At 41.9% G+C, this 27,380-nt stretch overlaps 1 protein-coding gene and 2 long non-coding RNA genes across 3 annotated transcripts in view; 2 read left to right on the top strand and 1 right to left on the bottom strand.

The window, feature by feature from the left end:
• grxcr1a (glutaredoxin and cysteine rich domain containing 1 a) overlaps positions 1–12,089 on the bottom strand; it is a 68,232-nt gene extending 56,143 nt beyond the window's left edge. The window contains exons 1-2 of the mRNA XM_069930335.1: positions 11,717–12,089; positions 1,763–1,770 (exon numbers count right to left, since the gene is read on the bottom strand). Coding sequence (XP_069786436.1) covers positions 1,763–1,770; positions 11,717–12,089 — 381 coding nt within the window. The remainder of the gene's footprint in view (positions 1–1,762; positions 1,771–11,716) is intronic.
• The window catches only part of LOC138756186 (uncharacterized), a 129,021-nt gene that overhangs the window by 95,547 nt on the left and 6,094 nt on the right, over positions 1–27,380 (top strand). Inside the window, exon 6 of the long non-coding RNA XR_011352838.1 lies at positions 19,745–19,844. This is a non-coding gene — a long non-coding RNA (uncharacterized lncRNA). The remainder of the gene's footprint in view (positions 1–19,744; positions 19,845–27,380) is intronic.
• Positions 4,358–8,725, top strand: LOC138756187 (uncharacterized). The gene is made up of 2 exons (XR_011352839.1): positions 4,358–5,300; positions 8,503–8,725. It is a non-coding gene; the product is annotated as an uncharacterized lncRNA (long non-coding RNA).

Consider the following 27,380-nt stretch of genomic DNA (forward strand, 5'->3'; position numbering starts at 1 on the left):
TGGTATTATTAATTTCACATTTCAGGCCACAAATGTGACATTGGCGACGAGGATAAACATTTTGGATTTTAAATGTGATAAACATTTTGGATTTTGAATCGGTGTCTGTGAGCTGGAAGGTTTTCTTCATGACAGTCACAGGAGCTGAATTTCTAGCACGTCGAGGTGTTCCTCATTTTGACCTGACGGGTGATGCAAGCACTGTGAGTGTGAAGTGGAAGGCATGGCTGGAAGAATTTGAAGCCTACGCCGACAGTCGTGGCCTATTTCTCGATAGCAGTACGGTGGAACAGAAAGCACAGTGGAGGACGTTACTTCTCTTCACCGCAGGACCCGCAGTTCGGGAAAATTTTAAGACGCTTTCAAATACTGGAAGGAAGGAGGAATACCAGAAAGCCGTAGATGCATTGAATGCACACTATGTGGTGACACCGAATGCTACATTTCAATGCATTTGTTTCGCAAGACAAAACAAGAAGATGGAGAAACGGTTGCCCAGTACGTGACGAGATTGCGACAACTGGCTGTGGGATGCAATTATGTGGTAGCTGATTTGGACAACCAGTTATTGGATCAAGTTGTGCAGCACTGTAGATCAGACAAACTCAGAAGGCGACTGCTGGAAAAAGGGGGCGATTTGAAACTTGCCAATGCTTTAACAATGGCTGCTGCATTAGAGGCTGTTGAAGGGCAATTTCATACCATGAAACTGAAAGACAACTCAAGCCAGCCCAGTAAAGACAAAGTTGGTCAACAAGTAAATAGGCTCTCGCATAGCCATAGCTAGCCAAGAAATATGCCGACACATGACTTGGAGTGTTACAGATGTGGAAACAGAGGTCATTTTGGAAAAGACCCATGCTGCCCATCAAAAGGCAAAGTTTGTAGAAAGTGTGGAGGTAAGGACCACTTTGCAAAGAAGTGAAAAAGCAAGTCAAATGCAAACCAGAATGGGAAGAATACAGCTTCTAAGGGCAAAGCCTGGGGGAAAGGAAAGTATCCTGGAAAGAAAGGCACTATTCGCCATATAGAAGGTGACCCAGAAAGTGATGATAATGATGACAACCAGGATGGGCAGAAATACTATCAGTTTACATTGAATGATGTACATCATGAGAAGGTCCCAGCGATAATTGGTGGTGTGACAGTTCCGGTCATTGTAAACTCAGGCAGTGACAGTAATGTAATTGACCATTGAGGAAACTAACCAGGAAAGGTGTATCATTCCATTTTGGCTCTGAGCAGAAGGAAGCATTCACAGCTCTGAAACAAAGTCTGACGAATGCCGATACTCTTGGGTATTATGATCCGGCTGCACCAACCAAAGTCATAGCAGATGCTAGTCCTGTTGGTTTAGGAGCCGTGTTGGTCCAGATGCGTGATGTGGGACCAAGAATCATTGCCAATGCCAGCAGATCTTTGACAGATGTGGAAAGGAGATATTCTCAGACAGAGAAAGAAGCACTCGGACTTGTATGGGCCTGCGAGAGATTCCATGCATATTTGTATACCATTGAATTTGAACTCATCACGGACCATAAACCATTGAAGGTGATCTATGCCGCCAGGTCCAAACGTGTGCCAGGATAGAACGATGGGTGCTCCAACTCCAACCGTACAAGTACAGAGTAGTTCACATTGCCGGGAAAGCAAACATTGCTGATCCTCTGTCCAGATTGTTGAAAGATGGATGCCCACAATCCAAGTTAGAATTGGTGACAGAAGCAGAGAGTTTTGTACGCTTCGTAGCTATTCAGTTGACACCGGAAGCTGTGACAACAAGGGAAGTCAAGAGAGAGTCCGAACATGACTCAGAACTCATGGAAGTTAGAGAATGTATCCAAAGTGGACAATGGGACAAGTGCATTCACAAGGCATATATTCCCATTAGAGACGAACTGTGTTGCATCGGGCAGTGTGTATTGAGGGGGTGTAGATTGGTGATACCACAGAGGTTGAGACCGAAGATCGTATCATTAGCTCATGAAGGACACCAAGGTATTTTTGATACCAAGCAAAACCTCAGGAGTAAAGTATGGTGGCCAGGTTGTGATAAAGACGCAGAGAAATTCGTCAAAACCTGCCATGGGTGTCAACTCACAAGTAGGAGTAATCCTCCAGAGCTGATCCGGAGTACGCAACTCCCGACAGGACCGTGGATCGATGTAGCTGTTGATTTTCTCGGACCTTTACCAACTGGTGAGTCAATCATGGTAGTGGTAGATTACTACAGCAGATACTATGAGTACTCTGTGATGAGGTCAACGACCACTGAAAAAACAATACAAGCATTGGCAGAGATCTTCGCGAGATATGGATTGCCTGTTACGCTATACTCTGACAATGGTCCACAGTTCATTTCAGAGATATTTGCTGAATATGAGGACCACATGTATCCACCATCATAAAGTAACTCCTAAATGGCCGCAAGCCAATGGGGAAGTTGAGAGACAAAATCAGTCCATCGAAAAACGATTACAGATTGCTCATGCAGAAGGACAGAACTGGAGAGAAGCATTGCTATCCTATGTAGCTGTCTATCGGGCAAAGCCTCATGCAACCACAGGAAAAAGTCCAGCAGAAGTACTTTTTGGGAGGAAAACCGCACAAAAATGCCCAAAATAAAGGAAATCAGGGACGACCAGGAGATGAGGGACCACGATGCGGAAAAGAAGGGAGCAGCAAAGCTGGATGCAGACTCGAGGCGTGGGGCCAGGTACTCAGACATCATGCCCGGAGATAATGTTCTTGTGAGGCAAGAGAGTGGTGGTAAGCTAGACACACCTTATTACCATCAACCTTACATTGTTGTATCCAGAAGCGGCAGTATGGTGATGGTCAAGTCTCCAGCTGGAGTCCTGTACAAAAGAAACGTGTCTGGTGTCAAAAAGTACCAATCCAGAGTGACACCGAGTGAAGTGGTTGGAAGTCCAATACGAGATGCTCAACCTGAGGGACCAGATGTAGTTCCAGAGGTAGTTACCAGCATTCCGATTAAGTGGCCAGAGTACCAGAAACACCAGAGGCCGCAGCAAGCAGGTGCTGAGGGTGAACAACTGAGTTGCGACAGTAGCATTGCAGGAAGGCCGAGACGGGACAGGAAACCACCTAAGCGATATGAAGATTTTGTGCCATATTTCTAATCGTGCCCGCATTATCACGAAAGTGAAAGTTTGTGATAGTTGGAATGAGTTTCAATGAAGTGCAGTAATGTTACTCACCAAGGAAGAGAAATGATAATGGGAACACTTGGACAGTGATTTGATCAATACATCATAAAGTACATGTATGAGTGCTGTATGAATTGCATTTTTGTTTAGTCGACTATTTGGTATTAAATGGAAAAAAACAAAAGTATTGGAATTAAACATGTGAGGTGTATAAATTTAAATGTTTACATTTTGCATATGAGGTGAGCATTGTATTAGTATAATTACAGAAGAACAGTTGAGCTATTATATTGCATTTGGTTATAACATGTTTATGTTACATTTTGTGAAGAGAGAATTTGTTGTTTTTGTTTTGAATCTGAAGTTGTTTTGTTGGTTCAGAAGGCAGAAAAATGCTATTGATAGTGTTAAAGTGTTTACATTTAAACATAAAGATATAAAGTTTATTTCTGGTGAAAGGAGGGATGTCATGATAATGAATATGCATGATATGTATTAACCTGACCGGAAGTTAGATGGCATGCACTGGAGGTGGAAGGTGCAGGATGATGAAATAAGGGAAGCAGGAAAATAAAGACACTGAGATGTTCAACTGGTAAAGCATGTGGTGATGGTATTATTAATTTCACATTTCGGGCCACAAATGTGACAGATATGTTGAGTGAACTCCTCTTTTTCTCTTTGGAGCAACAGTGGTATGACCTGATAATGGTGTACGAGATGATGAGAGGCATTGATTGTGTGGATGGCCAGAGGCTTCTTCCTAAGCTGAAATAACTAACACAAGGGGATATAGTTTTAAGGTGCTTGGAATTAAGAACAGTGGGGGATATAAGAGGTAAGTTCTTCACAACAGAGAGTGGTGGATGCATGGAATACACTGCAGGCAATGGTGGTGGAGGCAGGTACAATAGGACATTTTAAGAGACTATTAGATAGTTACATGGAACAGAGAAAAAAGGAGGGTTATACAGTGGGGAAATTCTAGGCCAAGTAGGTTATTGTGTCAGCACAAAACAATGAGTGAAGGGCCTATTGTGCTGTAGATTTCTAGGTTCTACATTCTAAACTGATGTGGTTGCTTTGTTTAGGTGATGGAGATGTTTTGATGAATCAGAAGGTGCAGAGTCCCCATGTTTTTAATATGTAGTTGCAGTTGTTGGTCCATTTTAGCCAATGGACGTGTGGAATTGCCAGTGCAATTAAACTGAAAATGTTTGATCTTTCTATTGTTCTAGCCAGTCATTACCTGGCAACCTATAAACTACTTGTCACATTGCCAACAGTAGATATCATTGTGTCCTTTGTAAACTGGCATTTGCTACTCCATTCAATGACTTTGTGAACACATCCACCATCAACAAAGCATCCAATCCTGACTTAGGATGAAGGGAAAGTAATTACTAAACCAGAAAAAGATGATTCAGCTAAGGGCTCAGGCCAGAAACACTCTTTCAATGATGTGTTAGTACAATAACAATTTATCTATCTCTGAAAACTAGGACCACTGTCATTTGTGTCAGCAGTGGAGAAAGATGTTTTACTTGACTGCTGCTCACATTAGCTTCAAGAGGGGTAGCATGAGGTCTTTAAAAGTCAAGCAAGGTCATTTAGTTTAAAAGTGTAATAGCTGTAGCTTTATCTGCACAATTTGGGTTGCCTCCAGTTAAATTTTGCTCTATCCTGTCCTAATTGGTGGTTTGATCCTCTAGTTCCTCAGGTCTAGATTGATCAAATGGTAACTTGATGTTGAGGGCAGCAGCTCTCCCTTTAAGCATTTGGCTCTGCAAAGTCAGAATTGAGACAAGGGTTGAGATAGTGTGAGCTTTATTAAACAGATAATTGATAAGTATATAGCCCCTTTCACATTGGTGCCTTGGCCTAGTAATTAACCGCCAATATACAGGATAAGGGTTCAGTGTAAATGCTCCTTAATCACCACGCAGGCGTCAAATCACACCAGGGATGGACTGCCTAGGTATGGTAGTATAATCCCTGGGGTCATCAGATTACTGCGTGCTGATTAGCCCAGTGCGAAAAAGACATGGACTATCCAGTGATAAAGTACTGACGCGTTGATGACAGTTTTGCATGGGTGAAGGAACCTGAAGGAAACAAAAGATTAAAAAGGTATAAACTTTGTATTCAATTTACTAAATGTTGATAACTGTATTATGATCTTGTATTTAAACAAAATTAATCATGCCTAATTCTTCTTTCTTTGGCTTGGCTTCGCGGACGAAGATTTATGGAGGGGGTAAAAAGTCCACGTCAGCTGCAGGCTCGTTTGTGGCTGACAAGTCCGATGCGGGACAGGCAGACACGGTTGCACCGGCTGCAGGGGAAAATTGGTTGGTTGGGGTTGGGTGTTGGGTTTTTCCTCCTTTGCCTTTTGTCAGTGAGGTGGGCTCTGCGGTCTTCTTCAAAGGAGGTTGCCTAATTATTATTATATAATTAAGCATTATGTGCAGCACAACACAGTATAAAACAACTTATAAAGGACCATGGGAATGTGGTAGCGAAAATCAAACACAATTTATAAAGATCGTGGAAAAGCCAGGGATGAAATACACATATGAGCATTGTTGCTTGGCAGCACTATTGATTACTTTCTCCATAAATTTTCTAACAGTTAAATGGAGGTTGTTGGTGGGTAATATTTACTCTGCTTCCAAATGTCACGTGAAAATTGTTGCAATTAACAGAAGTAGATATCAAGTATGATAAATATTTTAATATAATGGTGGTGCTGCCGGAGCTGGTGAAACGGCAGAACTGTCACTGATGTGAACCCTAAAAAGCAGGGATTGGAGATACAGTGCTCCTCCGTGGAATCCTACTGCCCAGTTATGTTTTTAACAGCCTTATGCAGGCTTTAAATGACTGGTTAAAGGGACTGATTTTTAAAAAAATATCTATAAACCACAGATGTCTGTGCCCAAGATGACAGCGTCCATGCTTGGCAGCGCACCACGAATGGTTACAGACTCCAAGGAATCTATGCGCCAGTGCAGATTACCAGAGCAGGGCCTCAAATGCCAAAAGCTTTCTGAGTGTATCAGAGATTCAGATCTGGGAGCTCAGGTTTGCCATTGAATTGAACAGGAGGCTGTGAGGCTGCAGAGATTGTAGGAGCACTGGAGACAAATCTATGGATACTTGGTGTCTCTGAAGGGATTCTCCTTTGCTTTCTATCATTGTTGGTTCCTCAGGCAATGCTAATATTGTCTTTTTATGTGCTTTTGTGGCAGGCAAAAGTTGACTAATTTTATGTATTAATACATTTTGTGTATTAGCACATGACATTAAAGGAATCTTGAATCGTATTAATATTTTCCAGTATTTCTGTTCCTATGCAGATATTGTATAAATCTTCTGTGGTTTTTCTTGTGCCTGTTTAAGACTGAACCTGAAGTCTCAGCAATGTAAATTTCATCCAAATGTTAGCTTTCTTCCAGATTACAACTTGTCATTCAGAAGCTAAGTGCGTCACAGCTCCCATAGCTCCTGTTTTTTGTCTAAAGGGACTGACTACACTTTATTTAACTAATTTTTTAAAAATAACTTAGCCCTTTAAAGACTTGATAAACATTAAAATATCGGACATTGAAAAAAATCTTGTTCCATATTGCATGACCCAACTACACCCATGATACACGAATCTAGTTGAGTTTTTTGAAGCGGTGACAAGAAAAGTGGATGAAGGTTGGGCAGTTGACGTAATCTATTTGGATTTTAATAAGGCTTTTGATAAGGTTCCACATGTAAGGTTAGTAAGGAAGGTTCAGTCACTAGGGATTGATAGTAAGATGGGTTCAGAGGTGGCTGGAAGATAGACAGCAGAGAGTCATGGTGGACAACTGTCTGTCAGGATGGAAGCCTGTGACGAGTGGTGTGCCTCAGGGATTGGTACTGGGTCCCCTGTTGTTTATCATTTATATTAATGATTTGGAGGAGGGGGTGGTTAACTGAGTAAGCAAATATGCAGATTATACAAAAATAGGGGGAGTGGTGGAAAGTGAGGAAGGTTTTCTTGGATTACAGAAGGATTTGGTATGTTTGGAAAAGTGGGCTGAAAGGTGGCAGATGGAATTTAACGTAGACAAGTGCAAGGTGTTGCATTTTGGAAAAAAATAACCAGAAAGGCACTTATGCAGTTAAGGGGAGGGCATTGTGGAAGGTAGACAGGATGGTTAAGAAGGCATATGGTATGCTGGCCTTCGTAAATCGTAGTGTAAAGTATAAGAGCTGGGAAGTGATGCTGCGACTGTTTAAGGCATTGGTGAGGCCAAGTATGGAGTACTGTGTTCAGTTCTGGTCTCCAAATTATAGGAAGGATATAGATAAGGTGCAGAGGGTGCAGAGAAGATTAACAAGGATGTTGCCTGGCTTACAACATCTAGAGTACAGAGAAAGATTAAGGAGACTGGGTCTTTATTTATTGGAACATAGACAGTTGAGAGGGGATTTGATAGAGCTATTTAAAATTATGAAGGGAAAAGATAGACTAGACATGAGTAGATTCTTTCCCCTGAGGGCAGGGAAGGTTGGAACAAGAGGGCATAGTTAAGGGTAAGGGGACAAAACTTTAGAAAAAATGTTGAAGGATGCTTCTTCACTCAGAGAGTAATGGCAGAATGGAATGATCTTCCAGAGGAGATAGTTGCAGCAGGGTCCTTTCTGTCATTTTGGGTGGATGTGTACATGGATATGAGGAGCTTGGATGGTTATGGGCAGAGAGGGAGGGGAGCTAGTGGACTTGTTCAAGTGAACCGGCGCAGACTCGAAGGGCCGATGTGGCCTGTTTCCGCGCTGTAAATTGTTATATGGTTATATGTTATATTCCTACACCTCACCCCCATTCAACATCCACAACAGCTTTTAAAGATTAGAATTATGTTCTTTTTTGGAATAAATGAGAAGCCTCACAAACAGTGTGCTCACCTCTTTGTCATTTTGATGAAAATATTCCTTGTATACACACTTCCCTAATTTCTCAATCTACTGTCGGCCAAATGTCACAAGAGTTCTTTCCAAAGTAGACTTCATTTCTGTGTACACAATTGTTTGGAAGACTCTTGCCATTCTATTTAAAGCACAGGTGGCATTAACTCAATCAAGGAAGAATGGAGCATTGAGTCATAGAGAGGACTACCAATATACAGATTGCAGCTTTTAGCACAACAAAAATGAATAAGATCTTTCCTGAGCATCATCAGAATGTCTGCAGATAAACACCCTAGAAATAAGCAAAGGACTGCCTTTCTTTTGAGTCTGACTCTATTTTCCACTAAAATGAAGCCCAGATTATGTTTTTTTTCCTTTCTCATAGCACCGACCCAGCAAGACTGCCTTCTTGACCATAACTTTTGAATGGGACATCAGGAAATCTCAACTTTGCAACAAACAGTATCACTGAGCACAAGCTACTTTATCGCGGTCATCATGCTTCCTGTTAGAGGGATCTCAAACATGCATGTATCTGTCTTAGAATTATGTGGTTTCTGTAATTATAGTTTAGTGTCTATCTTATAAAAGTAAAACTGAGAATACAATCAATTGTCTTACTCTTTATCTAGAAGGATGAGCAACTCAGATCCTTTTATCTTATTTGTTGATGTATGAATTTCATGTTAGGAAATTCCTCCAACTGCAATTACTATAAATACTCACATATGTGGCAGAGTGTCCTATCCTAATACTGTGAATTAGCCCTGCATTTGAACCTTGAATTTTGAACAAAAAAACCACAAAAGGCAATTTAGTGGGCAAATTTAATTATTTTTATCAAATATTTTGTTTTAAATTGCATTTTGAACATTATAAATTTCAGTTACTGTAAAAACAAATTTGTAAATGTGTTCTAAAATTACATAGTGGTTCACCAACAAATGGTAAAATCTTTCCACAATAATTTTCCATGACAAAATGTTAATATCCTCAGAAACCATTTTCTATTATAAATGTGAATAAGTTTAGATTGGAGGTTTTAATTACAAATGATTGAATTGGTCATTTCTATTTTTAATTTTAGCTTTTTTAAAAAAAAACTGGGTTTAACACTTGTAGATGTTAGGTTTATTTATTTCATTTATTAAATGATTGAATGATATCAATTAATTAACACATAAAAGTAATTTTTCATGTCCTGCAAATAGTAGGGCACCACCCTCTGTGCCAGTATTTGTATATCATGGGTGATTTTCTAATATTTATTAATATGGGAAGGTTCAAAATCATTTAAAAAAAAAGTATTCATAATTCCAGTCCTGCATTTGATCTTCAGAAATTCATTCATAAAATGTTTCATAATATCATTTAGTTGCAGATGTTAATGTTATTTAATTTTAATTTAGACATACAGCACGGTAACAGTCCATTTTAGCCCATGAGCCTGTGCCGCCCAATTACACTCTGGTACGTTTTGAATGGTGGGAGAAAACAGGAGCCCCTGGCGAAAATTCATGCAGACACAGGGAGAATGTACAAACTCCTTACAGACAGCATGGGATTCATAACCCAGTCCCGATTGCTGGTTCTGTAATAGCATTGCACTAACCGTTACACCAACCGTGCCATTATGAAGTATTAAATTGATGACTAGTTAAATAAGTAGCAGCATTTCAACTGAACAAATAACAGAAATAATCATGTTGAGAATTATTGAAAGCAAAGTATAATTTTACAGATGTAGCAGTGATCTTAAGATTCAAAGCTTTGTTGCTACTTTGAGAATATTGAAAGTGAAATTCCCAATTGAGATTTGTTGCACAATGCACATTAGTATGAAAGTTGCAAAGCTGCTTGAAGAATTAACACTACATTGTTTTATGAAAAGCAGACAGGAAAAAAGATCTTATTATAACCCTGGAACAAAAATTACCAAGGCTAAATTAAATATTTGTGTTGGAAAAGATGCACAAAATTTAAGTACAAGAAAATGAGTCCCCAACATAAAAATGTGATTGTATGCAAATAGTTGTTGGACGGAGGGGATGAGAATTGTTATCAAAGGACCTGAGTGAAATTTGATAGTATATTACACTTAAGGCTGGTACTTGATTACATGGAAAGCAGTAAATGTGTGAGGCATGTAAAGAAGCACAGGTATACCGATCAGAGTAGCAGTTCATCTTAACAATGTCATAAACACTATAAACAACTGGTGTTTATTTCTCAAGCAAGAAAGTTGAAAAGCAGAAAAGTGAAGTGGATGTGGAAATTGCTACCAAGTGGATTGGTTGAAGCAAACAGCATTTTAAGATGAAGCTACATCTGTTCATGTGAGAGAAAGAAAAAGCTTGCTCTGATAAAGTGAAGTGAATGGGAGACAGCTTGTGTGAAGGTGGGCCAATTGTAGCATTATCATATTTATGTGTAGCATTTAACAGTGGTTAAGCATTATTCTGTTCAGCTTGCAAGAGTTATCAGCCTTAAAATTACTGGTTGCAGGATTAATATTAATATGGCATCTCTGATAAATGACTTGGATAGTAACATTAACCTATTTAATATTTTAAAATAGCAAAATAAAAGTAAAATATTATTCAAGTAGGGCACAGCTAAAGCAAAAGGACATAATTCAAAAAATGGCAAAATATTTACTGATAATAATATTGGAAGTGAAACAACTGTAAAAATTATCAATGTTTATAAATTAAGCTTCCAAAGCTTTTGATGCAAATTGAGGGCATGAAAATCAAAAGATGTGGACATACTGTATTAATTACATTTAACAGTAGAAAATGCAAACTGATCTAACAAATGAATACAACAATTTACAACAGCTTTACTTCATGATAAAGGTAGTATGATACGCCAAAATAAAACCAAAATAGTTGCTGTTCTAATACAATACATAAATTCATTCAGCACAAAGGAAAAATAGCCTTTAAAACTGAAAACTTACACTCTCCTTGAAAATAAAGGATACAAATGTCAACCATTCCTTAATTTATCAAATGAAAATCCACAAACACAACCGTGACAAAGATTAATCTCGTTACATTTCAATAGTCAATGCTGTGTTCTAACAGCAGATGACCTTTGACATTATTACATCATGTGTTTACTGCAACAGAAAACACAGAATTTTCTTCTGCTGTTTTCTCAGAGGGGATTCCTGATACTGCCATGAACTGTTTTCTGAAGTGAAGAACAAGCCAGAAACCAACTGACTTATTTATGACTAAATAACTACTTATTAAATCTAATGCATGGGTGGAGCAACCTTTTTCTTTCTACTCACATACCACTTTAAGCAATCCCTATGTCATAAGTGCTCTGTGATTAGTAAGGGATTGCTTAAGGTGGAAGGTGAGTTTTTAAAAAAAGGTTTCCCACCCCTGTTTTAGATCCTGGTTCCACCTTTCCTTTCCAGATAATTTTTTTTGAGATTTTCGATAACATTTTTAAGATTACCATATGGTAGTGAATATATTAATATTACACATTTAAAGAAAAATTAGATGCCAGTACTGGCATTAATTACCATTATAGAAGGTAAATCCACTTTCAACAATCTTAACGACGTACCTGAACAGCACCATTTGACAAATTACTGAAAAGTGCCTGTCCAGCACTGACTTTGTGTTTGACACCTCTTACTGTACCATTTTTACTCAAAATATTAATTCTCTTTCTAAAGATTCCTCTGTCTTTTGAGGTGCTCGCTAACAGAAGCATGTCATCACATTCACTTTCACTGCCGTCAATTTCCAGGGAAAAATGCTGCTCGTTATATCCGTTCACTTCACCGTGATTGCTGCATGGTTCAGTCTCGGAAATGCTGGCACATTCAGGCACTTGCAAGCCCACAGGTTCTCCATCCGTGTACACTTCTTTCAACACCCTTCCACTATTTGCAGAAGATATTCGAAATCTGACTTTTTTCTGCCGGGGTTCTCCTTCTGTTTTCATTACGCCATTATACCCAAGGTTTGCCATTGAAGAACTAAGTTCACATTGTCTTTTGTTCAAAAAAATCCTTTTGCAGGCAGGTGAAAATCTGTCAGTAGATTTCCCTATAATTTCAGTAAACCTCACATAGACAGTACTGCCATCGCAAAGCAACAGTGTAAAGGACAATATAACTTGTACTGATCCTCATAGCATTTTACTTCAATAATGAATAAGGTTACATCATGGCCACCTTTATAGCAGCAGAAGGTAAAGTGATATAAATGATTAAATATTTAAGTCACCATTGTGTACTCACTGTGTAATGTGCAGATGCAAAAAGTACAAAAAATATTTAGTTCGCCACAACGTGCTCCACCAATTCACGTTAAATTCCTCTCCAGAGATAATGGACATAGTAGCAGGTTTTTGTCTTTAGTACTGAGATATTAAGCATCACCTGAGCTAAATATGGGAAGAATTGACTGCTGGAGAGGTCCCCCTTCAAGACATGTTAAGAGTTCTCTTCACTGTGATAAATGACAGAAGGAAACCCCATCAGTTTCTGGAAAAAAAAACCATTATGAACTTTACTGAAAAAGAACGTAATTGCATAAGAAAAATTGATAATTAAAATGGCTCATGCACATCAACTTATCTGAGTCTGAAGTCTGTTTGCCACTGTGCTTCAGAATCTTTCAATAATTCAAATAATTGAATAATTTGAATGGAGCCACTCACTCAAGTTTACAGATAATACGACAGTAGTTGGCCTCATCAGCAACAATAATGAGACACAATTCAGAGAAAAGATGAAAAATGTCATGAAATAGTTGAAAAATAACAACCTGAGTCTCAATGTCTCAATGTGGTCGAGACAAAGGAGATGATTGTGAATGTCAGGAGGACTAGAGATGATCATCCTCGACTATACATTAATAGCTCAGTACTGGAGAGAGTAGAGAGTACAAAATTCCTCAGAATCCACTTAAGAAGAACCTATCATGGATGCATAATATCTCCTCATTTGTCTGAAAGGTGCAATAGCAACTGTACTTCCTTAGAAGGCTAAAGTGGGCAAGGGTATCAGCCACCTTTCTGTCAACTTTCTACCGGAAATATCGAGAGCATCCTGGCTGGCTGCATCATAGTGTGGTATGATTGCTGTAAAGCTTCAGATCAGAGGTCAATCCACAGGACCATAAAAGTGGCAGAGAGGATTACTGGGGTCTCCCTCCACCCACTGATGTAATTTACAGGGGTCGTTGTTTAACGAGAGCTCGCAAAATCTGTAAGGACCTGTATCACCCCACACAGAATATCTTCCAGTGACTCCTGAAAGGACAGAAGTCTTCTTTGGCTTGGCTTCGCGGACGAAGATTTATGGAGGGGGTAAAAAGTCCACGTCAGCTGCAGGCTCGTTTGTGGCTGACCAGTCCGATGCGGGACAGACAGACACGATTGCAGCGGTTGCAAGGGAAAATTGGTTGGTTGGGGTTGGGTGTTGGGTTTTTCCTCCTTTGCCTTTTGTCAGTGAGGTGGGCTCTGCGGTCTTCTTCAAAGGAGGCTGCTGCCCGCCAAACTGTGAGGCGCCAAGATGCACGGTTTGAGGCGTTATCAGCCCACTGGCGGTGGTCAATGTGGCAGGCACCAAGAGATTTCTTTAGGCAGTCCTTGTACCTTTTCTTTGGTGCACCTCTGTCACGGTGGCCAGTGGAGAGCTCGCCATATAATACGATCTTGGGAAGGCGATGGTCCTCCATTCTGGAGACGTGACCCATCCAGCGCAGCTGGATCTTCAGCAGCGTGGACTCGATGCTGTCGACCTCTGCCATCTCGAGTACCTCGACGTTAGGGGTGTGAGCGCTCCAATGGATGTTGAGGATGGAGCGGAGACAACGCTGGTGGAAGCGTTCTAGGAGCCGTAGGTGGTGCCGGTAGAGGACCCATGATTCAGAGCCGAACAGGAGTGTGGGTATGACAACGGCTCTGTATACGCTTATCTTTGTGAGGTTTTTCAGTTGGTTGTTTTTCCAGACTCTTTTGTGTAGTCTTCCAAAGGCGCTATTTGCCTTGGCGAGTCTGTTGTCTATCTCATTGTCGATCCTTGCATCTGATGAAATGGTGCAGCCGAGATAGGTAAACTGGTTGACCGTTTTGAGTTTTGTGTGCCCGATGGAGATCAGATACAGAACCGCCAGGCTAAGAAAATGTTCCTGTCCACAGGCAGTGAGACTTCTGAAAGAATGCTAAACTGCTAAAACAGCTTCCGGTGACTCTACCATTTATTAATAATATTTATTTTCATTATATGTATGTAAGGCATGTATATAGGTTAAGTGTATCTGTATCATTTGTCTGTATGTGTGTGATGCTTGTACATGTGTTTGCACTTTTTTTTTTAGCTCCAGGGACTAGAAAATGCTGCTTGCTTGGGTTGTACTGTTACAATTGGATGATAAAGAAACTTAAACTTAAAATCATTTCTTGACTAATGACTCCAATGTATGTATGAGGATTATAAATATAGATGTTCCATTACAGTTTCACATGTTGACGTTGTATCATCCATGAAACATACAGAAAGTTCTCCAATTCCATTATGGAAGGACATAATGGCTGCAATATCATTAAGAACAAAAAAAGTGTCAATATTTTACTTTGCAGTTTATGAATGTTCAGAAAATTATTTAACCAGCCACAAACATGCATATATTTTGAAATGAAAATATAAAGTGCTGGAAGTTCCTCAAGCAGGTCAAGCAGCATCTGTTGGCAGAGCAATAGATTTGACATCCAGGACAGCTGCACCGGATGCGCCTCAGAGCTGGGACAGCCAGCGTGGGCTATCAGCGCGGGGATGTCCCCACACTGATACTGCTGCCCCGCTCTCCCAACAGCCCAACATGAGTCCCCACACCCGCTCTCCCAACAACCCGACACGAGTCCCCACACTGTGGGGCGGCCGGCACGGACTGTCAGTGTGGGGACGTCCCGCGTTGATAGCCCGTGCCGGCTGTCCGACAACCAGCCATCCCAAACCTGACAGTCCAAAGGGACAGTGCGCTCAAAGGTGCATCCGGTGCAGCTGTCCCTTCAGGTGGCCAGTGCTGTGCTTTTTGCACTGCCACCTGAATGGCAATTCAAAGGGCTGCTTCTGCTTTTGCAGACACATTCTTGGTGGAGAATGCACCTGAAGAAGCCTTATGATTGGTGATCTGAAATGGTAAAATTCAACAATAGGTACAAACAGAAGAAAGATGCTCTTCCTCAAGCCTATTACAGGACACCGTTCATCATTGGACATCATTCGTAAGTGTGGAAGACAGAGGCTTTAGAACAGGAGTAGGCTGGAGGGTTAAAGTTGAGGACAATTGCAAGATTTGGTTACAAGTGGACTGAAGGATTTCACCATCAACAAGGATTCTTGGTTTCCCCAGAGAATAGCAGACAGAAAGCACAAAATGACCTACATTAGAAGAAGTACAAGTGAATCATGGATTCATTGATCCTGATGTGTATTTTTACATCAGATTTTTAGCATCAACCATTATGTACGTAATTAAAATTAGAGAGGGATTAAAACAGGGAGCGTAGATGGAATGTTTCAAGTCAAATTTATTGTCATCTGATTGCACAAATACAACTGACTAAACCGAGTTTGCCACTCCTCAGTGAAAACACACACACACACAAACACACACACACACACACACACACACACACACACACACACACACACACACACACACAGAGACTAACACACATACAGACAAACAATACATATTCATATATACAAATGAATAAATATTCTTAATAAATAAATACTGTTTCTTCATGAATGTGAGTCTTGGATGGTTAGAGTGAGCAGTTTCTTTGATCGTTCAGTATTCTTGCTGCCCGTGGGAAGAAGCTGATATTTAACCTGGCTCTGATATACCTGTAGCTCTTTCCTGATGGGAGCAACTGAAAGATGCTGTGTGCAGGGTGGTCAATAGTTGGTGTGGACTTAACAGACTGAAGGGACTGTTACTGTGCTGTATCTTTCTTTGACTCTATCATGTTCAAGCTTATTATCATCGGATATTACATACACAACCAGACGAAACAGGGTTTCTCCAGACCACACTGCATACTCATGCACACACATAATCTCACAAAAGTGCATAAAGATATAACATAAAATAAATATATAAAAATATTTTTCAGTAATTTATATGTTTACAGGATACCATTCATCAATCTCAGCCTGTGAATGGAAGATATTTCCCAGCTTAGCAGTACAAATTTTGATGCTCCCGTACCTCCTTCGCAATGGATGTAGGTGAAAGATACTGTCTCTCTTTGGCTTGGCTTCGCGGACGAAGATTTATGGAGGGGGTAAAAGTCCATGTCAGCTGCAGGCTCGTTTGTGGCTGACAAGACCGATGCGGGACAGGCAGACACGGTTGCAGGGGAAAATTGGTGGGTTGGGGTTGGGTGTTGGGTTTTTCCTCCTTTGCCTTTTGTCAGTGAGGTGGGCTCTGCGGTCTTCTTCAAAGGAGGTTGCTGCCCGCCAAACTGTGAGGCGCCAAGATGCACGGTTTGAGGCGAGATCAGCCCACTGGTGGTGGTCAATGTGGCAGGCACCAAGAGATTTCTTTAGGCAGTCCTTGTACCTTTTCTTTGGTGCACCTCTGTCATTGAACCACATTTTAGCAATGCTCTTGGTAAATATTGCCATAGAGGAGAAGGAGATCCCAGTGATCTTCTCAGCCTTTTTGATGGTCATCTATCGACTTCTGGTCTGATGCTATACCTCACAGTGATGCAGCCAGACTGGACACTCTCAGTTGTGTTCCTGTAAAATGTTGTCAAGATGAGAGCTAGTAGCCTTGCCCTCCTTAACCTCCTTAAGAAGGGTAGATGCTGATGCATCTTCCTGACTAATGAGGGAGTGTTGTGGGTCCAAGGTAGGTTGTCCTTTATATGCATACCAAAGTTCTTTGTGCTCTCCACTCTCTCCATCGTGGAGCCATTGATATGAAAGTAGTCGGCCTTCATCCTCCTGAAGTCCACAATCATATCCTTTGTCTTGACCATATTAAGACTCAGGTTGTTGTTGTCATACCATTTGACAAGCCTCCAAACCTCCTTTCTGTAACCCAATGAATCATTGTTGCCGATGACTTATGATTGGGTTGGAATTAACAATTTAACACATAATAGAATCTTTGATCGATCATCACAAAAGTTAATTGAATTGTGTCTTCATCATTCTTCCTCAGTAAGTTTTGCAAATATGCTTTAGAAAACTAACACATTTGACTTGCACTTCAGTGGTGTGATTGATGTGTTTATGTCTTTATTGGTTAATTGAAAATCTCTCGCCGGAGCATTGGAACTTTTGTCATCATTTGTGAAGTTGGAAACAGATGGAAATGAAGCCACAAGAGCTTCTGAAATAAGTTGTGGTCTGATACAGTGTGGTGTAAGTTCAGAGCAGCAGAATTAGCAAATAAAAGACCAGCTCCTGCTGCTCACTACAATTATCTTCAAACTCGCAGAAGATGAGGAGAATAAAGTGACAGAAGCCTGATCTTTTCTGATGGAAGGGAATATGGCAGAATCATGTACCTCAGGAAAATCTGCAGAATTTCATTTTGCAGCTAAAAATTGCACTCTAGCAAAGCCCAGATCATCGGCAGAGCAACAGCTTGTCAAATGAGAAGATTGTTACTGAACTACAAAGGAGATGCATAATCTGCGACTAAAAGCTTAGAGGCTGTCAGAATCTGCATGAGTAAAGCGAGAATAGTCTCAAACAGGTCAATAAAACCCTCAAGGAGCCCAATGAACCTTCTCTTGACCTCATTCTTAACCAAATTTATTTCAGTGATTCAAAAGTGTTGAATGTCCACTGAGCATTATAATTTAACAATATCTGTATCTATATGGAGCATGAGGTTGGATCTGAAGTGCCTGCATCAGGAGGTATGTGGCAAACATATACCATGTCTGATACTTTAATCTGGGGAGCACATTTAACTGCATCTAAATCTAGATCTGTGAAAGCATTTTCTCTTTCATCTATTAATCCACTTTTCTTTTAAAACCTGCCGTACTACTTCTACAGATCACAAAGGTTCATGTCCTTATCAGCTTCTGCATTCTCTTTGGTAATTAACTCAAATCTCTGCCTTTCAGTTTTCAAATTATTGACCAATCAAAATAGTCTTTTCCAATTCTTCATATCAAAGCCCTCATAATTCTGGATATTCACAAGAGCTCTCCTTCTGAACCATTCTTCCATTCCATTTATATTAACTATAATTTTACATGCAATTTTATCCAGTTATACCAGCCATTTATACCCACACTCCTGTTCGGCTCCGAATCATGGGTCCTCTACCGGCACCACCTACGGCTCCTAGAACGCTTCCACCAGCGTTGTCTCCGCTCCATCCTCAACATCCATTGGAGCGCTCACACCCCTAACGTCGAGGTACTCGAGATGGCAGAGGTCGACAGCATCGAGTCCACGCTGCTGAAGATCCAGCTGCGCTGGATGGGTCACGTCTCCAGAATGGAGGACCATCGCCTTCCCAAGATCGTATTATATGGCGAGCTCTCCACTGGCCACCGTGACAGAGGTGCACCAAAGAAAAGGTACAAGGACTGCCTAAAGAAATCTCTTGGTGCCTGCCACATTGACCACCGCCAGTGGGCTGATAACGCCTCAAACCGTGCATCTTGGCGCCTCACAGTTTGGCGGGCAGCAGCCTCCTTTGAAGAAGACCGCAGAGCCCACCTCACTGACAAAAGGCAAAGGAGGAAAAACCCAACACCCAACCCCAACCAACCAATTTTCCCTTGCAACCGCTGCAATCGTGTCTGCCTGTCCCGCATCGGACTCGTCAGCCACAAACGAGCCTGCAGCTGACGTGGACTTTTTACCCCCTCCATAAATCTTCGTCCGCGAAGCCAAGCCAAAGAAGACCAGCCATTGCTAACACTTTCCACATAAAAGTAAAACATCAACCATAATTCTGCTTTTTTCCCCTTTTAGAGATGTCTTGTCCACATCCATTTTGATATCAAATGATAGAATTTTTATTAGAGTGATGCCATCATATAGACTTCCTTAAACTTCCTTGTCCCTCTTTTCCTGATTCTTTAAATCTATCCCTTTTACAAAATCTTTAATCACCTCTGATATGCCATTTGTTATTTTTGGTCTGCTTCCATTACTGAAAAACACCTGGGACCACTTTCATGCATAAAGGCAGCTATCATAAATGATTCCGATGTTTCTTGTGGTACCATCATAGATGTCTTTGAAAAGTAATATACATCTATTAATATATTCTGAACTTTCATCCCCAATGCATTGAATCTTCACTTCAATTGCACAGACTCTGCTCAATTTTCAAAAATTCACGGTGAGCAAATTTTCAAGAATCCATGTAAATCCACATTTTCCAAGGGGATGATTAACTTTACCTTATGTCATCACTTCCAAAAGCCTAACCACCACTTCCACTGCACCGGTGGAATTGAAACTAAACCGTGTGAAGTGTTGACTGCAGGACTTTCTTTTCATAATTTCTCTGGTAGACGTGAATGAATTCACAATTGATGTATTTGATCACTAAAAAACTGACTCGGTCATTCAAATAATAATTGTTTCTTCGTAGAGAGAGATTATTTAATCTTGTGGAATCGATGGACTGTGAAAGCAAAAGATTACTGCTTTTGGTGATGCACTGACAGATCAGCTCAATGCTGTATGGACAGGTAAATGCTCATACAACAGCATGGTGATATTGCTCATTTAGTTTTTCATATGGTACATACTTAAAATAATGCAGTGCTAATATAGCACTAGCGATGTGGATTCATATTCAGTGCTGTCTGTAAGGAGTTTTACGTTCTCCCTGTGCTGCCTGGGTTTTTCCCGAGCCCTCTGGTTTCATCCGACCCTCCAAAACGTATGGGGTTGTAGGTTAATTTGGATGAAATTGAGTGGCACAGGTTTAAATAGCTGTAATCAGTTTCTTGTGGTAAACTGCTGTACACACATTAATCTGGCTCCACCCCCTCCTGTGACTGAACCTGTGACTCCTCCCTCTTGACCCTGTATAAAGGCTCCAACACCATAAGCCATCCCCAGAAAGCCTGGGTCAGTCACAGCACAGGATGCCCTTCAAGTTTATGGTAAATAAAAGCCTATAGTTCCGTAACTCTAGTCGTTTGAGATATTGACAGTGCTTCAATTTTATTCACAATAGTTTTTTTCCCAATGATGGAACAACTCTTGAAGCCTGATAAGCTGGAGATCAACCCACAATCGCCAGAAGCCTCAGACAGCTTTGAATTCTGGCTATACTGCTTTGAGGTATTTCTACAGAACTCCACCAAAGCCGTGGCCACCGAGGCAAACAAGCTGCACCTCCTTTTCTCCCGGGTCAGTCATCGAGTGTTCCCGATGATCAGGGATGCCTCAACATACACAGAGACATGTACTCAAGGACCAGTACAGGGAGAAAGTTAATGAGGTATATGCCAGGCACATGCTGGCTACCTGCAGACGGAGACCGGGTGAATCAAGCGACAGGTTCCTCCAGCCCCTTCGTGGACTCACATGAGCGTGCAAATTCAAGTCAATGTCAGCCACCCAAACCACGGATGACATGATCTGGGATGCCTGTGTCACAGGCATCAAGTTGGACTACATGCAACAGAGGCTACACGAGGAGAGTAATTTAGACTTAAGATGGGTGATCAACCTCTGTAACATGGAAGTAAACTCAGTGATTGGCGCCGGGTTGGCATCTTGGGACTCAGGTCCACAGGACAGCAGCCAACTACCACATACAATGAACGAGTGCACCACAGCCATAGTCTTCCAGGAGCACCCAAAATGCTACTTTTGCAGTCAATCGAAGTATCCCCAAAAACACTGCCCAGCAAAAGATGCTGACCTCGAAGTGCAGAAGGAAGGGGCACTAAATGAAGGTTTGTCGATTGCACCACCTTCCAGCTCCAGCGTCACCATGTTCACAGCATGGGAGCCGCCATCTTAGCTGCCATCAGTTTCTGGAGATGACTATGACGCAAAATGGGTGCCGCCATCTTGGATGTCACCAATGTCTGTGGAAACTACGCTCCCAGACTATGAGTCAACATGGGCTAAACTACGAACCAACACTAGCCTCTATGGTGTTGGGCCAAAACTGCCCACATCAACTCTCCCGGTCTATAATGGACATGTCAATAAATGATCAGGTGAAAAGATGCCTTTTTGATAGCAGGAGCACTGAGATTTTCATCCGCCCAATACAGTGCAACATTACTCCCTTAAAGAAAAGCCAATAAGCTATAAAGTTGTCCTGGCCCCAAAGTCCCACTCAACTGAGATCGGCAGCTACACCACTGTGACACTGACTGTGCAGGGCATGACTTACAGGAACTTTAAACTCTTCATCATGCCACAGGTCTGTGTACCAGTGCTCCTGGGGTTGGACTTTCAGAGTCACCTCAAGAGTGTCACAATGCAATACAACAGTACCCCCCCCCCACCGCCAGCAACCTGCAGTTCATCAGCACGCAACCCCCTCCGCCCCGCCCCCCCTTGCAAGCCCAACTAACACGCAGTCTCTCTACTTTCCATATCAATTCCCCCACCACTATTTGCAACCTTACCCCCAACTGTAAGCCAGTCATTACAAAAAGCAGTTGAAACAATGAAGGGGATAGGGAGTTTATTAAAATGGAGGTCTGGCGACTCCTGAATCGGATCATTGAGCCCAGTACCAGCCCAAGAAGTGATGGTCAAGGGTGGGGGTAAACACAGGATGGTGATTGATTATAGCCAAACTATTAACCGCTATACACAGCTGGATGTATATCCCCTCCCTCTCATTGCGGACATGGTCAATCAAATTGCCCAACATCATGTCTTTTCCATGATTGACCAGAAATCTGCCTACCGCCAGCTCCCCATTCATCTGGAAAATGGCCAGTATATGACTTTTGAGGCAGATAGCCACCTCTACCATTTCCTCAAGGTCCCCTTCAGTGTTACCAAAAGCGTTTCGGTTTTCCAGCGGGAGAAGGACCAGATGGTGGACCAAAATGACCAGCGTGCCACCTTCCCCTATCTGGAAAATGTCATGATTTGTGATCATGACCTGCAAGATCATGAGACCAACCTCCAGAAATTCATCACAACAGCCAAATGCCTAAACCTCACCAACAGGGATAAATGTGTTTTCCAAACTACCCGTCTGGCGATCTTTGGCTGTGCTGTGGAGAATGGGGTTATTGGCCCTGACCCTGACTGTATGCAGCCTCTGCTAGACCTTACCCTTCCCCAGAGCGTCAAGGTCCTGAAAAGGTGCCTGGTGTTCCTCCCCCTTGAAATGAAGCATGGACGGCCTTCTGACGCATAACCCGCAATGTATGTGGTGGAGGAATCTGTCCCATTTCAGGACAAAAATGATGTGTCTGACATTGCCCTGGCTGCCACCCAGAACCAGACAGGTCGGTTAGTGGCCTTTATCTCCCACACCCCCCAGGGCCCTGAAATCCAACACTCCTCCATTGAGAAGGAAGCTCAGGTGATAGTTGAAGCAGTGTGGCTCTGCAGGCACCACCTGGCCAGCAGACGTTTTACCCTGCTTACGGACCAACGGGCCGTGACATTCATGTTCAACAATAAACTGCGGGGTAAGACAAAGAATAATAACATTTTGAGGTGGAGGATAGAACTCTCCACTTATAGCTACGATATTCTGTATAAATGAACCCCCAGATGCCCTATCCCAAGGGACATGTGCCAATGCTCAGTTATACCAGCTCAAGACCCTCCACAATGACTTCTGCTGCCTTGGTGTCACAAGAGTTTTCCACTTTATCAAATCTCGTAAACTGCCATACTCTATCGGATATGTCAGAGACATGATTGGGGACTGTCGGGTCTGTGCGGAGTGCAAACCGCACTTCTACCAACCGGATAGGGTGCACCTGGTGAAAGGTACAAAGCTGTTCGAACGCCTAAGCATGGATTTCAAGGATCCCCCCCTCACCTCCACCAATTCAACATGTATTTTTCACAGTCATCAATGAGTATTCACGTTTCCCCTTTGCTATCCCTTACCCAGATATGACCATCGTCACAATCATTTGGGCTCTGCACAACTTGTTCACTCTATTCGTCCACAGCAACCAGAGGTCCTAATTCATGAGCGACAAGCTGCACCAATATCTGCTGCCCAGAGGTATCGCCACCAGCAGGACCACTAGTTATAACCCTGAAGGGAACGGCCAGGTGGAGAGTGATAATGCCACTGTGTGGAAGGCCACCCTCCTTCCCCTTAAGTCCAGGAGGGCTACCTGTCTCTCACTGGCAAGAGGTCCTTCCTGAGGTGCTCCATGCAATCAGGTCTTTGTTATGTACTGCCACCAATACTCCCACTCACAAATGTATTTTCTCCTTCCCCAGGAAGTCCACATCAGGTACCACCCTTCCATCCTGGTTGACGTCCCCAGGGCCTGTCCTGCTACAAAAGCACATGAGGGGCCATAAAACTGACCCAGTAGTTGATAGAGTCCAGCTCCTCCATGTAAACCCCCTATACGTATTTGTGGCCTACCCAGATGGCCACAGGAAACTGTCTACATCTACATCCGGAACCTCGTATGTGCGGGGGCACCTGAGGAGCTTACCCACCAAGCAGCACCCTCCCCTCCCATGGACGCACACTACATACCATGGTACCCTAGCCCCATCCCTGTCGTAGTCACTCCAGGCGAGTCGTCACACCCCAGCAGGTCGACACGGCACTGGAGGTCCAAGAAGAATCAATGGCCCCAGCCACAACAAAGCAACCGACTTTTCGCCGGTCACAACGGAAGACCAGACCGCCAGAAAGACTTAACCTCTAAGACTTTTGTAGGATTTTGTGCCCCATGTCACCCCACTGGACAAAATAAAAAAAACAAGGGGTGAATGTGGTGAACTGCTGTACACTCATTAATCTGGCTCAGCCCCGTCATGTGACTGTACCCGCGGCTCCTCCCTCTTGACCCTGTATAAAGGCTCCAACACCCTCCCCAGAAAGTTGGGATCACAGCACAGAACGGCCTTCAAGTTTATTGTAAATAAAAGCCTAAAGTTCGATAACTCTAGTCTCTTAAATTATTGATAGTGCCTCACTGCTACCATGTTGTAAATAAATAAATGTAATTTAAACATGACCAAGTGGAAGATTAGGAATAGATTGGTTTCTCAGAAGTGGGCAACAGTATTTACATAACAAGTCACTTTGAAAGAGAAGACTGAGATTAATTCTCTGAACATACCAGTTGGCTCAAGCATGAAAAGTTAACCTTTTCTATCCTTCTGCTGATGAATGCCAATTCACCCTACTGAGAAAAAAAGCAAACACTTCAAAAGTGATTTAAAATTTTAAAAAAGTTAACTTTGCTCTAAAAGTTAAATAGGAAAGAAATAGCTAAAGGTGGAGGTATTTGATGGGGAAAGGACATTTTTCAAAATACAAAATGGAAACTTGGAACCCAAAGCGATGGATGGGAAATAAATATCCAGACTACAAAATCAACAGGAACCAATTTTCTTTCATCCTGAGTTACAAATCATAGGCACCCATATTTACTGCTTGGTGAAACGAGATTCACGTGAAGCACAAAAGTCTGCAGACACTGAGATAGTAGTAAAGACCAGAAATTCTGGAGGAACTCTGCTGGTCTCAGAGCATCCACAGAAGGTAAAGATACACAACTGGCATTTTGGGCCTGACCCCTTCTTCAACGCATAAGCAAAAAGCAGGCAGGCACCTTAATTAAAGAGAAAGGGGGAAGAATGGATGGTGGTGAAGTCCAGACCAACAGGCAAAAGGATATGATAAGAGGAAAGGTGAAAATTAATTTTGGCTCTGTGAAAGGAGACAGAGGGAAGAGGGAAGAGAGAGAGAGAACTAGAGGGAAAGAAATGGGGAAGAAGGGGGAGGGGTATTTAATGGAAACAGGAGAAGTTGAGATTTATGTATTGCTTCCCCGTGATGGAAGTCTGCAGCGGTGGGAACAATCCACAAGCAGTGCCAATTTATTCAGAGTGCTTGTCACACATAGGAAACTTGATGATCAGCAGCAATGAATCAGAGAAGCAGAAAAAGCCCAAAGATCAGGCCAAATTACGAGAAGAGGTAGGAAAAGGATTGGGACCTGTGATCTGATCAGGGAGGAACAACCCTAATTGTCAATTTGCCCTCCAAACAAAAAATTGTTTGCAGTTTTATGGCTCATTTTAGGTTTTTATTTATTTTAAAAGTTAATTCCACATTTGAACCATGGGACCAGATTGAAAATCAAGCAAGTTTTCAATAGGCTTCAGCACTTATTTTGAAGGATGTGTAGAAATTTCTTGATAATATGACACTAGAGACATTCTTGGCAGTAAATCAATTGTAGCCCATTTGAATAATAATGAAGAAGATTAAAAGTTGATCTGATCATGCCATTCAATGTAATTAAATGTTTTGGGAGTAATTAGTTGTAAAAATTGGTCAAAGATGAATTGATAACAGGAAAGTATGAGTAAAAATTAGCTAAAAGGGGTAAAGAAGGATGCAGTCTGCGACTCAATAGATGCAGCATATTATGATTTAACAGAGTACCAGACAGAAAATGGGCTCTCACAGGGTTTTCATGCTTTAGACTATACACCCTCAGGGAGAAGCACAGTGGTACAGATCATGGATTGCTCCTTACTCCTCCAGGAACTCTGGTTCAATTCTGACCTCTAGTACTGCCAATGTGGAGTTTGCACTAACTCTCTGTGACCATGTACATGGCATTGAGATAGAGGATCAGCCAAGATAGGATTGGCAAGAATAGACTCCTCCACCCCCTAAAATGATAAAATGGTAAGAAGACAAAATGACTTGATCCAGTGTGTAAAAGTAGATTACACAATTTTCCTGTTTATTTTCATTGTGTGATGACATTGTTTAATGGTTTTATTGTATTGTACATGTTGAATGTTTAATGGGTTTGGAGGGGGGTGGGAAGGGGGGGAGGTAGGGGGGATAAAAAGGGAGAAAATGCCACTGTGTATATTTAAGAGCAAAATGTTTGTATGCATTTTGATTGATATGGTTCACAGTGTGAAAATTTTTAAAAAATTTTAAAAATGAGCTGAATGCTACACTCATGCACATTTTTTTCAATATTTGTTGAACCAAAGCTCTTTCTGGGCTATCAGATTAATACAGAAGATCCCATTGAACTACTTCAACATTGACACTGAAGATATGGCCAGTGCCAGCCCAATACTTATCTTTCAATCCACAGTTTTATAAAAAGTCTCATCTTTCATCCAGGGGTCTCCTGACCCCATGCTTCAAGGCCCTGCTGACCATGTCTTGGTACCCTCCTGATGCCATGCTTTAGGGCTGGCCCATTTCTAGGCTTAGGAGCTCCAAACACAATGCTTTACAGCTTTCTAGGCACAACCCCTTGGGTTCTTCCTAATTCTATTCCACAAGACACGCCCAAACAAACCTTCAGGAAATTACCAATGTTGACCCTCAGGTCCATCCAATACCATGACTTAACACTCTTCAAACCCCAGGCTTCAAGACCAACCCAATTGCAGGCATCAAGTCTCAAAATCCATCCCTGGACCAGAGATCCAACTGGGCCTGTAACTCAGAAATCAGAGAACTAGGAACTACGTCAGACCAGCCCATTCTCTTGGGTTGAGATCAGATGCAGATGATATCTACCTCTGAACTCAAGGGTACTATAATGGTGAGCATGGACTTTAGAAACCAGGTATCTTACTGCTGGAACAGATATGTCACTTTATAACAATGGGGATATAGTGCCGGTGGGCAAAGTGTCATCCTGTAATACTGGGATACAGTACCAGTGGGCACAGCTAGGTCACAATATAATTGTGGGCTACAATAATGGAAGGAACAGGTCTTACATTATGTAAAAGAGATGCTATACTCTTCTGAAACAGAAGCCAGCAGTGATGTCTTGTCATGTGATTATGACAGGAGGAAAGCATCTTTAATATTGCACCAGGTTCATCTGAAGTCAGAGATGCAATAACCTTCAATAAGAGAGGTACTGTTATACGTTCTCCCTTGAGCAGGGAAGAGACTCAAAATCAATGTGGGTTTAGGAAAAGGTGGCCACTCAACTGCTTCTCATGGTCAAGAAAGAGCAGTCCCACTGTATCATTTTTAATGGTGACTTCATTTAACCCTTGCCTGAGTTTATGAAATCATCGTGTGAAAC

This window comes from Narcine bancroftii, chromosome 3, assembly GCF_036971445.1.
Source record: "Narcine bancroftii isolate sNarBan1 chromosome 3, sNarBan1.hap1, whole genome shotgun sequence".
NCBI lineage: Eukaryota > Metazoa > Chordata > Chondrichthyes > Torpediniformes > Narcinidae > Narcine > Narcine bancroftii.